The 16,340-nt window shown below is 36.5% G+C and overlaps 1 protein-coding gene across 1 annotated transcript; it reads right to left on the bottom strand.

Moving 5' to 3' along the window:
- Positions 1-3,756: 3,756 nt before the first annotated feature.
- On the bottom strand, positions 3,757-5,549 carry LOC113312135. Its single transcript, XM_026560894.1, has 7 exons — positions 5,245-5,549; positions 5,039-5,162; positions 4,779-4,956; positions 4,527-4,675; positions 4,253-4,428; positions 4,025-4,142; positions 3,757-3,906 (listed from the first exon to the last, which is right to left on the bottom strand). The coding sequence occupies exons 1-7, from the start codon at positions 5,547-5,549 to the stop codon at positions 3,757-3,759; spliced, it is 1,200 nt and encodes a 399-aa protein (XP_026416679.1).
- Between the last annotated feature and the right edge of the window lie 10,791 nt (positions 5,550-16,340).

Raw genomic sequence — 16,340 nt, forward strand, 5'->3', positions numbered from 1 at the left:
GCTAACGGACAGCTAACATCTTCCCCTAATTTCGAATCTGGCTTGCGGTATTTTCGCGAGCTTACAAATGTAATATTCGCAATACTCCTACTTTTCGCAAGATCCTCACACTTTTCTCATGTTTAAGTTGATGTCATCTGTTATGTCGTTTGTGAAATCATCTTGCGATGTCTTCGCGATGTGTTGTTAATAATTTCGCGAGCATATTCTTCTGTGCGAGATTCTGATCCTACAGAATGCATAACAGTTTGCAAACTGAAATTTTGTAATAAAATTCAGGGAAATTCGTTTGTATACCAGTTTTTAAACTGAAAACTTAGTTACTCCCGTTTGCATACCCGTTTGCGAACTGGCCTGTAGACGTCGATTTTCGTTAAACTTGTTTTGGCCGTAATTTCTTCGTCCGAAATTGTAATGACCTCATTCTTTTTTCATTCTCTTACTATTTGAATTCTCTTCAAAATGGGGATGAGAATTCCAGAATTTGGATGAGTTAAGATTGGTATTTGTCTCGTCTCTTATTTTTGAGTGTTTTGCTCCGTTTTGTTGCACTTGTTCCACTTCTCATGGACTTGGGCACTTGGATTCTTGGAGTACTTCTCTTCTAAGCACATTTTCAGCTTTCTAAGAATATTGTTGGTGAATCACAAAGAAGAAAGTTCAAGAATGGGAAGTAATGCATGTTACTGTGGGATTCTTGAATGTTCACAATCCTCTTTTGTGAGCTTCGGTGCATGGTCGTTAATGACTTCGTATTTGTTCTTTGTTAAGAAAATCTTTTTATAGTCTTTGGTAGCCATTCTTTGTGTAACTCTGCGCGAAAAATATTGATTTTACCTTCTAAGAGCAAAGACTGATTTTGCAGTATTAATCTTTATTGGTTTCATATATTGCAAATAATGTTATGAGATATGTGTGTTTACGTCCGTAAACTATGATTGTCTCATATATGTCAAAAGTCAAGTCTATTATGTCTTTATGCAAATATTGACAAAAGATAAAATGAACTTTTGTATATTCCACAGTATTGATCTTTCCCTGATCCACTTTTATGTGAAAGTACTGTGTATGGCTCAGTAAGTTTTCTTATGTTGAGAATTTCCGATTAAATTGATGTTTAAGGTTCTTTTGTGGTTAATTTAATTGAGTTTTCTGGATACAAATTCATGTTTCATGTGATTTGTTAAGGTCCAAAGAAATCCTTTTTTCTTGTAAAAGTAAGGCCGCTCTTGTTGTTCTTTCGGGAATGGCATTTTATGGAGGAGAGTTCTTAATTGAACTTCTGCTCAATTGCCAAACCTTTGTGGGGAGTGCGGTTGTGGAATATTCTATGAGTTATCTTATATCTTTATAAACTCCTTGATGACTACACTAAGTTTCGACTATGTGAAATCATCGAAACAAAGTTGATATATTCTCTTTTAGTCATGAAGTATCTCTTTGAGAATTTGATTATGGTCCAGCTAGTTTTCGTACCTTTGCCAATTTATATTGACAAAAAGGGGGAGAATTATTTTGTAGTTCACACTACATATGCATATGGTTTACGGATCATTATATAAGGGGGGAGTGGTTTTCATTGTGAGATGAAGTATTGACTAAGTGGGAGTGATACATATCACCGTAGTATTATTATTGTCAAAGTTGTGCTACAATTGAACTTTGATGCTGTGTAATAATACTATGAAACTGTATAACAATAATTGAGAACATCTGTTTTCTTGTTGTTAGGGCTTCGGATCTTCAACAACTATGATGCTGAGTTGAACACGTTCAGAATCACTGGAGTACTTGGAGTGACGAAGAATTCAAGGAATGTTGAAGAACCAAGGAAATCAAGCATTTGGATGAAAAGTTACAAAGTTTATTTATTTTGTAATCCATATGTATTGATAGTTTTGTCACTAAATTGACAAAGAGGGATATTGTTAGAGCCCTGCTCGGTCGAACTCAAACGTTGCTATCTCAAACTTGTTTGTCAAGTTTAGTTGCCAAAACTATAAGTCTTGATTCCTAATCTACAATCTGATTTTGTTTTAGAGTAAATATAATAGAAACTGATTAATCGTCATTAGCTAATTTCAATTAGATTATCAACACTAGACTATGCAAGGATTGATTAGTTATTATCAAATTTATTTTGATAAGAATTTTTTGAAATTACCATCTAATGACCGTTTTTGTCCTATTACAACAACCCCGTTTATGGTTTCGTCAGCCTTATGACAGGCTTCATTAAAAAACAATCTTCTTACATTCGCTAAAACAATCGATTTGCACACTTTTGAGCACATAAACAATCTTAATAATACTTTATCATTAAGGTAAACATATGTATCACATATACAGTGACATTTCTCGTGTATGTATGAATGTATATATTCAATTTATACTTTCTTTTTCCTTTTGAAATTCATCAATATGATAGATAATATGATGAATGGAGACTTACACCTCCATTCTCCCATCATTTAACTGCATCACTAAATCAACTGCACATCATGGCTTTTGAGATGTAGTAGCACATTCTGTTGTAGACGATGGAAAACCAAGAGTGTGAATATTTCCATATCTACTTGGAGCTGATGACCGACGAATTCCTTTAGGCATGCAACTCCCAAATTCAGGCTTGTTACCTCCTTTCTCATCGTAAGTATTAAAGTTTTGTTTTTCATGATTATTAGATTCAGTCACAGCTACCACTGCCGGATTTTCCAGGATTGCAAATTCCGGGTTCTTTTTCAAGACAGGAGGAGCCGGTCTTGCTGCTTCCACTAGGAATACCTTACCCAAGGAGGACGATATCTTTCGGGGATGCGTCGATGCCATCTCTATAGGGGATAACAGTAGAACAAAGATGAGGACAGAAGTATAGATGATTGTAACCTTAGACATTGGAGGTATTTTTTTGAAGTTTTTAGTTGCTATTAAGTTTTATTGTTTTGATGGAAACAACATCAAATGAATTGTGCAATTATATAGAGTTCAAGTTCATGATTTTGGGGACGGTTTGAGGATAATTAAATGGGCTCGTGAGTAGTAAGTTGCAGTACTACTACAGTCTCAGATATTATGCATCATCCAGCTAATGGATATGCTGGCAAAGTAGAGATCAGAGTTATTAAGTTTGACGCATGAATTGAATAGTATCATCATCACTTAGCTGTTGTACATGCATTGGAGGGGATGCGATCAAGGAGTGGCAATTGGGTTGGTAATACTAATAATATACATACACTTTTGAAAATGAGTTATTGACCAGCCAGATATAGTGCAGCAGTGTAGGTGAGAATACTCGTGTATCTCATTTAATTCTCTGTTTCCTCTTACTTAGTATCTCTGGCTACGCAGTTTATTTCTATCTCTACTTAATTTCTCTCTCTTTATTTCTCTGTTTAAGCATCTACTTACGTACTTGGTTTCTTGCAATAAATTTGAAATGGAAAATATAGCTTTAAAAAGTCAAGATTTTGGATAGGAAACTGGTTGGTTGGCGCATCAATTGACAAACAAACTCCATCCTAGCCTCCAGGAATTGGGTTTGTGTTCCCACTAGATGAGTTCGTTATATGTTGCATCAAGATTCAAGTGGGCGGTGGGGTGTTGCCTCAAGCAAGCCTTATCATCGGCCCGTATGTTGTCGGCGTGTCTCCCAGCATAAAATGGTGCGGCAGCTTTGAGTTAAGAGTTTTCTGCTTCATTATTACGACAAAATTTAATACTTTAATACTTGATATGCACAACCAAATTTCCTATTCATAGCGACATGAGGAAAGTGTCTAATGCACTAATTGGTAAGATCACTATTGGTGTAAAGAATATCAACATAAAACAGCTTATACATGCAAATAAAAGCACACTAAGCCGAGGTACATTCGCTTCTTCTCCAACGAACCAGATATTGAGCTGCAAGAGAAACACACAAGTATACAACACATAAGTATGAGAAGGCAATTCTCCATTCCTTGTGCCAAATAAACTACTAGCAACAGAAAAGCTTTTTGTAAGAGATATATGCCCTCACCTCCGCCATCTTGAACTTTCGATCTAAATTGGCAAATCTCTGTGTCAATTTCAATTCATCACGAAGGTGGTCAAGCAGATGTGTGTACTCCGAATCTTCTTCCCAAGCAACATCTGATCTGAAAATAAAATAAAAATATTTAAATTTGTGAGCTAGATTACTGAAATAATTGAAATTTAATTGATCAATATTATTTAAGCTCTCACAAAGACGAATCCCCGCAATTACCTCTCGTATAGCCCAAACCATCTAACAATATCTGCACCAGCACGCGTTCTTCGCAGCAGTTTAAGTAAATTTGCATTAACTAAATCTTTGTTGAGTACATTTTCGAAATTGTATGTAGTGCCACTTTCTTTCAATCCAGTATTTACATTTGTATATGCAGATGTCAATTCATCAACCTGAAAGAGAGAAAAAAAAAGTTGTAAGAGCGCTCAATCTGACCAAGGAAAAAGAAGTGAAAATTGTATTGTGTGTGCAATTTTAAGGACATAAATACCAGGCGAGAGTAGTAGTCAAGAACAACACTTTGACCAAGAACACTAGCGATTGTACAAATCCCATCAATGTTAAAGTTCTGCAACATCATATGGTTTGACACATCTTGCACACAAGGGGGCAACTTCAGCTTTTCACTCACCTTGTAATCTGCAAGATTGCAAGTTCAGTTCAGCATTCTACTGAACCCATACCTGCGTACATTTAAGAAAACTCGAACTCAGCACCTAAGAATGGGAAATTCTATTCATACCGATGTAATTCTGTGAAGAGTCTCCACAGTCCTTGGTTGTCCCTGAAGCATGTCTTTTAATGATCTTTAGATATCCATCAATTTGGTGATCGAGCATATTAAACATTAGGGTGGATCCATATTTGAAAACCACCATGTAAGAAGAGTGACTTCTCCCACTTAACTCAACATCCAATTCCTGATATGAAGAATTAAACATGTTTTAATGAGTGCATTGCCACCAAATTTATGTAAAGAGTCAATGCGACATAGGAACTTACTTGAGGAGGAGCAGTAGGAGTGCCAGTAAGGTTATCAAATCTAAGAACAATGTAATTGCCGATTCCAGGAGTATGTGGGATCAAATTGGCTTGATTCTCAGACATTAATCCCATCAAATCGATTCTGTAACCACCCAGATAAGAAAGAAAGAAAAAAACATTAAGATTGTGGAAAAATATGACAATGATCACTAAAAATAACAGACCTATGGGATAAGCAAAAAGCCCTAACTGGAATCCAAGTCCGAAGATCCATCTTTTTTATGTTATGCGTGGTACCGCCATTGACCACTGAAGATGAAGCTGGAATAGAGCAAAGGTTAGGAGCGCCACCACCATGAGTTGAATTGATAACTCTGGTAGTACTGGAAAACGAATTGGAGAAAAGACTCTGTTTTGAAGTTAGGGTTTTACTGAGCTGCTTTACTGATGACGAAGAAGAACGAAATAGAGAATCAATGGTGGTTTTCAAGTGCTTATTGTTGATCAGCGACTTGGAAATCTTCGACATTGTCACTCCTCCGTCTTCAATTCACTGACGGGATATTTGTGTTCTGAGAGCTGACAGTTCACGCGGGTTTCCGTCATATAAACAGTTGTTTAAACGATCGAACCTGCAAAAACGTGCCAGACGGTGCAGACCCGGCCCGACTATTTAGGGGCGAATTTTGTAGGGGTACCGGTCCGAGTTAGAGAAATATAAGCTATGATTTTGTTAGCCAGTTTTTTTTTAAATTGCCTAGGCTAGTGGTCCATAGTCTACGTCCAAACTCTAGACTGGATTTCAGCGGTTACAAAGTTCAAATCCTACCTCTGTAGTGGGAGGAGGGAGCATGTCAGCCACAATATATATAAATAAGCAATCAATATCCAGAGAGTGACTGTCAGGTATTAGAGAAAAAGAAAAAAAAATCACCACCGGCACTGGGGGCCAACCAGATGGTGAATGTCAGCATGGTAACCATGATTCAAATCTGAGAATTTGGATGGCCATAGTATGATAGTTGTTTTTCACTGCTGCTGATGGAAAGTAGCCTTTAAGGCGAAATCAATTTGAAGCCATGGTAATAGAATCATTATGCATGTAAAATGCAAAAATTCATAGTCGGACACGGTAAGATCACAGCTGAGTACCAAACATACCTTGGACATTTTCCCACCAAGTGTAAACTTTTTTTTAAAGCAGAGGTAACACTCGATGTAAAACACATAATAAAAGGCAATCTTCTTCTGATAGGGTACCGATCTTTAAATCATATTAACTCCTGTTTTGACAATAATAGTGTGTATTAAACTGCCTAGCGCGGGAATAAATGGTGAAAAGAAATACACCAGACATCCATATAAATTGATTAAACCGTGACTTAGAACAACGTATCTCCGGTTCGTTTCAGCTCCTATAAATACTATATACGTCTGCAAGAAAGAACAATAAAACACATTTTAAGTACCATGGGAACATTTAGGAAGGGACAAATGTTGCTGTAAAAAGTCTTTTACGAAATACTGCAATAAGAAACAGGTCATACCTCCATCAACCGTAGGTAAAAATCAAGGCCTACAAATTTTTGATTAAATTCAAATTGATCCTTAAGATACTCAAACATCTGGGAGTAGTTGGGGTCTTCCCTGAAAGTAATTTCTGATCTGAAAAGGTAGAAAATGTCAGCGACAATTGGATATGTGAGATCACATTGATATTTGGTTATTACTGAAATATGACCAGCTGAAATATTAAAGATTTTTTTTTTTAAATGGAACGATTTTAATCCAGCAGTATTTCCAAGTAAAAGTTTGTAAATGCTGGGAGTTGAAAGTCACGTACCTATCAAAAAGCCCAACCTTGACCATAAGTTCAGCAAGAGTAGAATTTGCACTCCCAACTAGTTGATTCATTCTTTTTTTCCGCATTATATTAGACCTTATGGTCCATCTTGCGCGAGGTAATTCTGTAAATGCTGCAATTACTCCATCTGCCTACAACCAAAACCAAGTAGTTAAGAAAAATTATCCTGATCAGAGGAAAAGAAAAGGCATTTGCAAATTTAAAGAGGTACCTTGCGAACGTAGTAATCGAGAGCTATACTTTGACCAAGAACACTACTAACCACACGAACCCCATCTATATCCAATTGCTGCAACATTACATAACCTTGGCCACCTTGCATCCACATGGGCAGATTCGAATTTTCTCTCACCTCATACTCTGCAGTTTCAAAACAGTTGAACCTCAAGTTTCCAATATATTGGCCAAGGATAAATACTTAGAGATACAGTCTTGCTATACCAGAAGCCAAAAAGAACAACTTCTATCGAAACCTTGATGACGATATAATTACAAGAAAGTGGGCGTCTGAGCGTGTGGATAAACCGAAGTTCCACCTTCTAAGTCATGCTTCAAATTTTAACTCCAAACAGCAAGGTAATGGAAAACACACCATTTTTTAGCATTTGCAATCACTGAATTCATTTTCCACTCCTAGGTAACCTAATTTCACCAAAAGAAAAAGAAAAAAAGAGAGCACAAAACCTATAATAAAGTAACCAACAGTTTCATAGTGTTTCCAATTGATGTTTAAGATTAATCACTTCCCATTTAACCACTTAATGCACGAGAGTTCGTCTGTATGCCCGTGATAAAAGGCAAAAGTTTCACCTAGTAATATATGAAGTTAGTAGGACTTGGGACTTATTGATATCTTACTGATGTGGTAATTCTGGAAAGACGCCCCATCCTTGCTCGTTTCCAGTAATCCTGAAGCATGTCTTTTGATAATCTCCAAATACCCATCAACTTCGTCATCAAGCATATTAAACGTTACAGTGGATCCATATGGGAAAACCACCATGTAAGAGTGACTACTATCACTTAACGTAGCCTCTAAATCCTGAAATGAACAATTAAGCTTATTATAACGAAACTAATAAGCTGGAATCCTTTGGGGTTCTTTTACAGTAGCAAAATAGCCACATTGCACTGAACTTAGCTTAGTTAGCAAAAGCTACAATATGAGAATAACAAATTAAACTTAAAACATGAACTCACTCCAGATAGAGTTTTAGAAGTGGCATTGCCGATTTTGAGAAAAATCACACAATCAAATATAACAAGAACAATTTGGAATTGGAGAAAAATCGCAAAAATTTAGCAAACCCCAAACCTGTTGAACATAAAATAAGCTCTCACTGGAATTGATACTTCATTGGCCTTCTCTGAAGATGAAGGGATTTTTTGGTTAACCTCGATTTCCCTGTGAGGCGATGAAATAGAGCAAAAACTACGAGGGTTTGGATTGAAGCTTAAATTAATAACTCCAGCATGCGACAACGAACTGGAGATGAAATTCTGTCTGGGTGTCAGGTTTCTGGAGAAATTGAGAATTGGGGTTAGAAAATTAGAGGTTTTTAATGGGGGTTTTGTTATACTGACAAGACAAGAAGATGAGAGAATGGTTTTTATCAGCTTCTTGTTGATTAAACATGAAATCTTCGACATTGTTCATCAAAATTCTCACTGTAATTTGATCCAAGTGATTTGGTAAGTTCATACTGATTCTCTCTTCCTTTTCAATGACTTGATTTTCTCTCTTAAACCCTTGCTGCTGCCTGCTTGCCATGAAGAAACTCTAACGGGCCAAAAATCTTATGGTCTGTCTTCGAACCACATGGGCATACCAAAATCTTCCGAGGCATACCGAATGAAGACAAAAAAAAAGTTGTGAAATAGCAAAATCAGATAACCCCTTAACCCAAAAATTTTTTAATGGCAAATCTGCCCTTTACGTATTAGTGTTAATAATCTTGATTAGTGATTAAATATTTTGTTTAGTGATTAAAATAATTTTCAGAATTATAAGAGTTGTTTAGATGAAAAATTTGAGGAAAAATTTGAGAAAGTAAGAAAATTCTAATTCTTGATTCAATGGAGGATGAGGAGGGTCATCATTCATCTAAAAAACCTAGGAAAATACATATCAACTACAACAATGATCCAGAAATGGCTGATTTCTTAGATTATGAGAATAATTTTACACCCACTCAAATTCAAGCTCAAACACAAACTCAAGATGAAGATTTTTATGAGCCAAATCCTGATGATGAAGACATTGATGAGGAACCCAATGCTTCTAATACACAGGTACACTTATATCCTATACTTAATCTCACTTTTATAGCTCTCAATTATCAAAAGTTAGGTTTTTTGAATCATGGTTCGGCGAAACAGGTTGAGGTTCGGCTCACATCTATGAGCCGAATCTACCAATTGATGAACGGTTCGGCTTACTGAATCTGTTTACTGCATGCGCCGAACCTATAATTTCCAATTCCAACCCTTTTTCTAGACACTAGTTCGGCTTATATGAAAGTTTCATAGTAAGCCGAACAACATCCTGAATAGCCCGGAATAGAATCATTACTAATTCGGCTTACATATCCAAAATCGTATGTGCTGAACATAATTTTTTAATTTCTGGGTTGAAATATTGTTACTGGTTCGGCACATATGGAGAATATCGTATCAGCCGAAACCTCTTATGTTCAAGGTTCGGCACATAATATGATTATCGTCTGAGCCGAACATGAATTTGTAAATTTTTGGGTTAAAATATTGTTCGTGGTTCGGCACATATTGAGGATATCGTATAAGCCGAAACCTGTAAATATTTATAGTTCGACACATAATGTGATTATCGAATGCGCCGAACCTTGTTATTATATTCCCTTTCTAGTGTTTAACCTTGTGATATTCTTTGTAGATCGTGCTTGGACCCATGGAAAATCAACCTGATCCAGTAGACATAAGTCACGAGGATACCAAGGATCACTAAAACATGAAATTGAGGAACATCAACCTGATCGTGCTTGAGGAACACCAATACTGGATTACACCAATAATGATTTTTAAGGCTCGACTTATAACTCAAATTATAGAAAAAACCGAACCTGAAGGACAAATGATTCGGCGCGTAACTAGCATTAGAGGATAAGGCGAACTCTATAAATTCGGCGCATAACTGTTAAGCTATTCATTAAAACATGAAATTAAAGGTGTCCATAACCCAATCCCAGCACCATTAAAAACAAAGTTCAGCACCTAAAAGCAAAGGTGTTTGCAATACCATAAAAGTGTACTTAAAACTTAAGAAAAAGTGTACCATAAAAGTGTACCATAAAAGTGTACATAAAAGGGCATTTAACCACGACCCCTCTTCTTAATTGCATGACCACCTCTTCTTCCACCTTGGTCTTCATCTTCCGACGCATCATTACCGGGTTGGACGGTAGCACCACCTTGGATTGTACCTTCACCAACTTGTCGAGACCTCTTAGTGGTAGGCCTTTGTTCGGGTTCCTCGGGTCCTTGTCCTTTGTTGATGATTGCATCCCACTTGTTGATGAGGTATTTTTGTTCTTCCACGGTCATTGGTGTTTTGCAACCAAGTTTGTCCTTCATTTTTTTCAACATCTCCCTACCCGCGGCAACCTATTTTTTCATTTGTCAACAACTTATAACCATGAGGTTGAAGATATTTTTACCATAACTAATATATGAAAATAGTATAAAGTGAAGTCATTCTTACCATAATCTTGAAAGCCTTGACTACATCTTCGGAAGTAGACTTGTTGGTGATCTTGATTGGCTTCGCCTTCCCCTTATCAGCTATCTTTTGCCTTTTCTTATTGATAATGAAGGGATGAGAAATTTGGTTATACCAATCCATATAGCCCGGATCCTCTTCACATGGATCATCAAGTAAAGGTGTTAACTTGGACGCATCTAATGTGTGATTGTCTAAATTATTCCAAAACTCAACGGTGGGATCAGGATCATACTTTGGTTCCCAAGATGAAGTGGTGCTTTTAGTTCCCTTACTACTCTTTGGTAACAACCTGAATTTCTCGTCAAACAAAGTAACCTTTTGGACGCATCCTAATTGACGGAATACTCGCCTAGGATCGTATATAACATAACCACCGGGATACCACAATGGCCCATGATACATACCTACCGGCATATCCTCATCTTCAACAACTTCATCTTCCTTCTCATATGGTTGAAAAGTGACATCATCAACACCAAGACGGTCTAACGTCTCTCTCAAACTTGCCACCAACTTCTTTTTGTTCCTTTTCTTGGAGTCCTCGTACACGTACCGTGCTGCAGTTGGTTCAGTATCAACATAATCGACATCTTTCTCAAATACTTTGGCCAAGTTCAAAATTGGGAAATGGTCATATATCCACACCTACATCCAAAGAACCACATTAAAAAATCAAAGGAATTGAATTGATAGAAACAAGTTTTACTTGGAAACATCAAAGTAAGAATAAAGTTTGCAAACTCAGAGAACTGTTCGGCTTATATGGATCAAGTATTATAAGCCGAACCAAGTAAGTAAAAACTTCGGCTTAAAAGATTTTATGGTTATAAGCCGAACCATACTCTGAACTCCCAAAAGTTACCTGGAGAAAAGTGAAGTTCCCTCCGATGTTTGTACTTGTCAACCTAGACGTGGTGGAAAGTTGGTCCAGCAGGTAAGAGAGCGTAGCCGTTCCCCAAGCAAACTTGTTACAAGTTTCAAGATTCTTTACCAATTGGAGATAATTAGCATTTACCTTGTTTCCGGTAGTGTCGGGAAAGATGTCTCTACCAAGAGTATAAAGCAAGTAGGCAGTTCCAGTTTGCTTCACTTTGACGGGATCCATTATCAAAAAACCTTGTGTGACTCTTTCCTTTGTTTTCTCAAACTCCTTTTTCAAGTTAGTCAACTTGATCTTCTTATTATTCTTATTTCTGCCACCTGGTATGCAAACGGTATCGACATCTTTAACTGATCGACAAAACTCCAACTCAGTTTTCTGTGAACCCCAACCAAGGCATTCCAGGTACAAATTGTATAGCTCATCCCAACTCATGTCATAAAAACTAGCATCCACACTTACACCCCTTGCTTTAAGGCATGTAATCTTACTAGCCTCATCAGGAGTGATTGCCATCTCTCCAAAAGGTAATTGAAATGTGTAAGTTTCTGGACAAAAGCGCTCGGTAAATGCAGAGGCCGACACACTATCATATTCCTTATGTCCATAATTGATGATAGGCCATAAATCACTGCGTTGTACGTAAGCAATCACCTCAAGAACCTCTTCATCAAGACTCCATTCCGCTGCCCTCTGGTGTCTCAATACTCGGACTGCACGGTTGTGATCTGGAGTCTCATAAATTTTCTTCGCCCAAGAATCGGCATAACCAATCAACACATTTCCTCCATCTTCCGGAAGACCATGAGGCAAACCATCTGATCGAGGTGTAATTACGTCATCTTCATCAGGAATGTGTAAACTAGTGATCCGTCGATCATCATCGTTCTTTTCTTTCTCGGGTTCTGCCACCTTCTTACCTTTCTTGTCTTTCTTGGGTTTTCCTTGGGGTTGTGTTTCTTGATGAAATTCTTGATTATCATCAACTTCTTCATCTTCAGCTATTCCTTCTTCTAATGCTGCAATATTGCACCAATGGGGACTCGAATCTGGGACCTCCTAGAACGCATCAACCTTTGAGGAACGGGGATGACCAGCTGAGCGCATTTTTGTTTGTTTTACTTTTTTCCCCCCTAAATCTGCGGTTAATCCGCATCCGGCACGTATCACCCGCTGATCCGCGGAAACAGTCCTAAGTTCCAGTAATACCAAAACCATCAAAACAAAAATCGCATAAAAAACGAAGGAAATACCATTTTAGGTAGAGGTGTCCATGAGGTCTTGAACCTTTGCTTAGTGAGATATTACCGGAACTACTTTCTAGAGACAGTGAACGCTATGTCTTGAACTGCTGGCATTTAATGTAATTCGTGATAACAACCACGGATGATATCTCCAAGGTTGACGCCAAGCTCGTGCCGTTTTGTCCAATTTGGTCCTGGACATATACTGTTTCTCAGAATGCTCTAGACAATCAAAGCTCATATTCTCATAGGAAGCGGATCCACTTCCTCATTTAGATATGTGAGTTTTCAAAAAGAGTGTTACTACTACACCCCACTTCAATCTTAAAATGAAACTATAGAACTCAAACTTCTTAAAAGTCATCATTCACATGCAATCACACTATCACGTCTACACCATAGGGAAGTGACAGAGAATGAAATTCTCTGATAGTTTTTATCTTTACCCACCACAAATTAGTTATCTCATTCGAAACCTTGATCTTGGGATCTCTAGTCCGCAAGGTTGATAATCCTTCATGGAAAGGTTTAATTTATGAGCTTAAGCCCCATCCCCCTCGATGCATTTTTAACCATCTCTTTGGACATACCTTTCGTCAAAGGTTGCGCAATATTCTCCTTGGACTTTATCCAATCAATGGAAATAACGCCGATTGATATTAGTTACTTTTAACTTTGCTATTATAGCTTGGATATACAGTGTATAGATATAGCTGGCACATGCCTATGCCAGAAAGGAATGTCTTCTAAAAAGCATCTTAGGCACTCGACCTCCTCTTGTACTTTATCTAACGCAATACTCACAAATTCCATAATGAATGAGCAATACATGTCTGTTTGGAAATCATCCAAAAACGAACCCTCCTGCTAGAGTGTAAACATATTCACTCGTAAACTTAGATTTCTCTGAGTCAAATATCCAGTTCTCATCACAAAGTTCCTCAAGGATAGCAAGATACCTTTCATAAGTCAAACAAAAGGTCATAGAGTAATACTCTACTCAGCACACCTGAATACAATTTCTCTGGACTACAATTATATCTACTTAACTTACTCACAATATATGAAATGTCTGGACTTTTACAGTTCATTAAATTCATTAGACATCCTATAACTCTTGAGTATTCAATTTAAGATACTCCATTACCCTTATTTTTCTTGAGTCTACAAGAAAAATCGTACGAAGTACAAGCAGGCTTACAATCAGACTGATTGAATCTCTTAAGCACAAATTCAATATAATGAGAATAACTAATACTATAAATGTTAGATTATATTCTAATCCTCATCCCTATGATTACATCAACATGACCTAAGTCTTTCGAGTCAACATTCTCATTCAACGCATGTTTTTAGTGAAATTACACATCTATATTTGTATCAAGTATAAGCATATCATCAACATACAAGCGTACAATCACATAGGCATCCTTAACAAGTTACTTGTAAATATACTTGTTAGATTCATTAACTTAAATCCACTACTCATTATCACATGATTAAATTTTCCATGTCACTGTTTACGTGCTTATTTGAAAATCCATACAAAGATTTGTTCAACTTACAAACTTTATCTTCACAACCTTTCACTACAAAGTTGGTTTATGTAAATTTCTTTATCTAATTCACGGTTTTAGAAAGGTTGCCTCAACATCTATCTGATGTACCTCTAAGTTGTTTATGGCAACAATAGCAATTAGCATCTCAACGGAAGTAATTCTCGTCACAAGTGAATAAGAATCAAGAGAATCTGTAAGTTTATATCCTTTATATACCCCTTATATTTTTCCAAAGTTCCACCTACCTTACATTTCGTCTTAAAGACTCATTTATATCCGATGGTCTTACTCCGAGGAGGTAAACTAGCAAGCTGCCAAGTATGGTTCTGATGGACTGAGTCCATTTCACTAAATAAGCTTCTTACCAGAATGGGGTTTAAGTAAATATTATATATTACTTACAAATATATGACTCAGACTACGCTAGGCATATTATGAAGTCAAGTCCACAAGAAGTCTCAGTTCTAATCATTTTACTTCTCCTAGGATCAACTCTACTTCATCTTCCTTTGAAGGTAAACTCTGACTAATTGAAAAGACATCTAGGGGATCAACAACACATCCTAAGAAGAGACAAGTTTCAAAAGAACTCAACATCCGTAGACTCCATAAAGGTATTCACACCAATGTCAGAAAAATAAGAACTCACAACCAAAAAACTATCTTATCTAAACATCCCCACATTTTGACGCATGCATCAGAATCTTGTCTATCTTTCCATAATCATATGTAGTTTTATCTGATCCTTTAAAGGTTACTTCATTCAGGATATAACAAAATTAGAGGATGACCTCCCCCCACAAGTTGGCGATTAATCCTTTAATCCACATGGCATAAATCATCTCCTTAATGGTTCTGTTCTTAAATTCAACTATACCATTATACTATGGTGAATAAGGAGGTGTGATCTCATGAATAATGACATTTAACAAGTAAAGTTCTCCTATATGAATTTCATACTTGCCATCATGTTCATACATAACCCTTTTAGTGGTACACATACTTCGCTTTCAATTTCAAGTTTATACTCTTAAGGCTTCTAAGGCATCATCCTTCCTCCTAAGTAAGTATACAACATAGTACCTCGTAAAATCATATATGAAAATTATAAACCACCTTAGTTTGGGTTGATTTCATGTCAACTAGGTCTAACTGAATTAATTCTAAGGGCTTAGAATTATTCTGAACAATTTTTCTAAAAGGTTTTATAGCATATTTTGATTCTACAAAGATTTCACTTTTGTGTTCAATATCCAAACTAAACTTGGGTATGAAGCCTACGGTCTCTAGTTTATGCACTGACTTATAAGTTTACGGTTCCATGTCTACCATGCAAAACATTCATTCACATAAAAGAAAACACAAGAATCAACTACTTCATCATTTTTTCGTTAAGCTTATATAAAACCTAATTCTTATAACCGTTGCCTTAAAAATCATTGTCTTTAGGTATGAAAAGTTTTCCAGATTCAATTAATATCTTAAGTCTTTTACCATCTTCAACAGAACAAGATAAAAGATTCTTGCATATTTTTGGAACATGAAAACTTCATTCAATGTGAGAAACATACCTTTCGTAAGATCATATCTGTAATATTCTCACATTGAATGAAGTTTTCATGTTCCAAACATACCTTTTACATGTTGTCTACAACTTACTGTCGTATGGCCAGGAATTTACACACATAAAAATCACTCTTAATTAAAGTAATGATAGATTCATGTTTACGAAACATACCTTTCATAAGAAGACTGCGCCCTAGAGTTCCGTTTGATGTTCCCACCTTTGTCAGATTTGTAAAAATTGTATTCATCCAAATGCACCTGTTAGCCATGTCCCTTTCAGTTTCATGTTACAATCTTAGTTTATACTCTAACTAGGGGTACGGTAATTTCCCAATCACTTAAAACACCACATCTCAAAAACCTTAGTTCTGAAACGGAAAATAAAATATGAGTTTTGAAGATAATATCTAAATATACAAACCTCGTTTGAATCACCATTTAAAAAAAAAA

This window comes from Papaver somniferum, chromosome 9, assembly GCF_003573695.1.
Source record: "Papaver somniferum cultivar HN1 chromosome 9, ASM357369v1, whole genome shotgun sequence".
NCBI classification, from domain to species: Eukaryota; Viridiplantae; Streptophyta; class Magnoliopsida; order Ranunculales; family Papaveraceae; genus Papaver; species Papaver somniferum.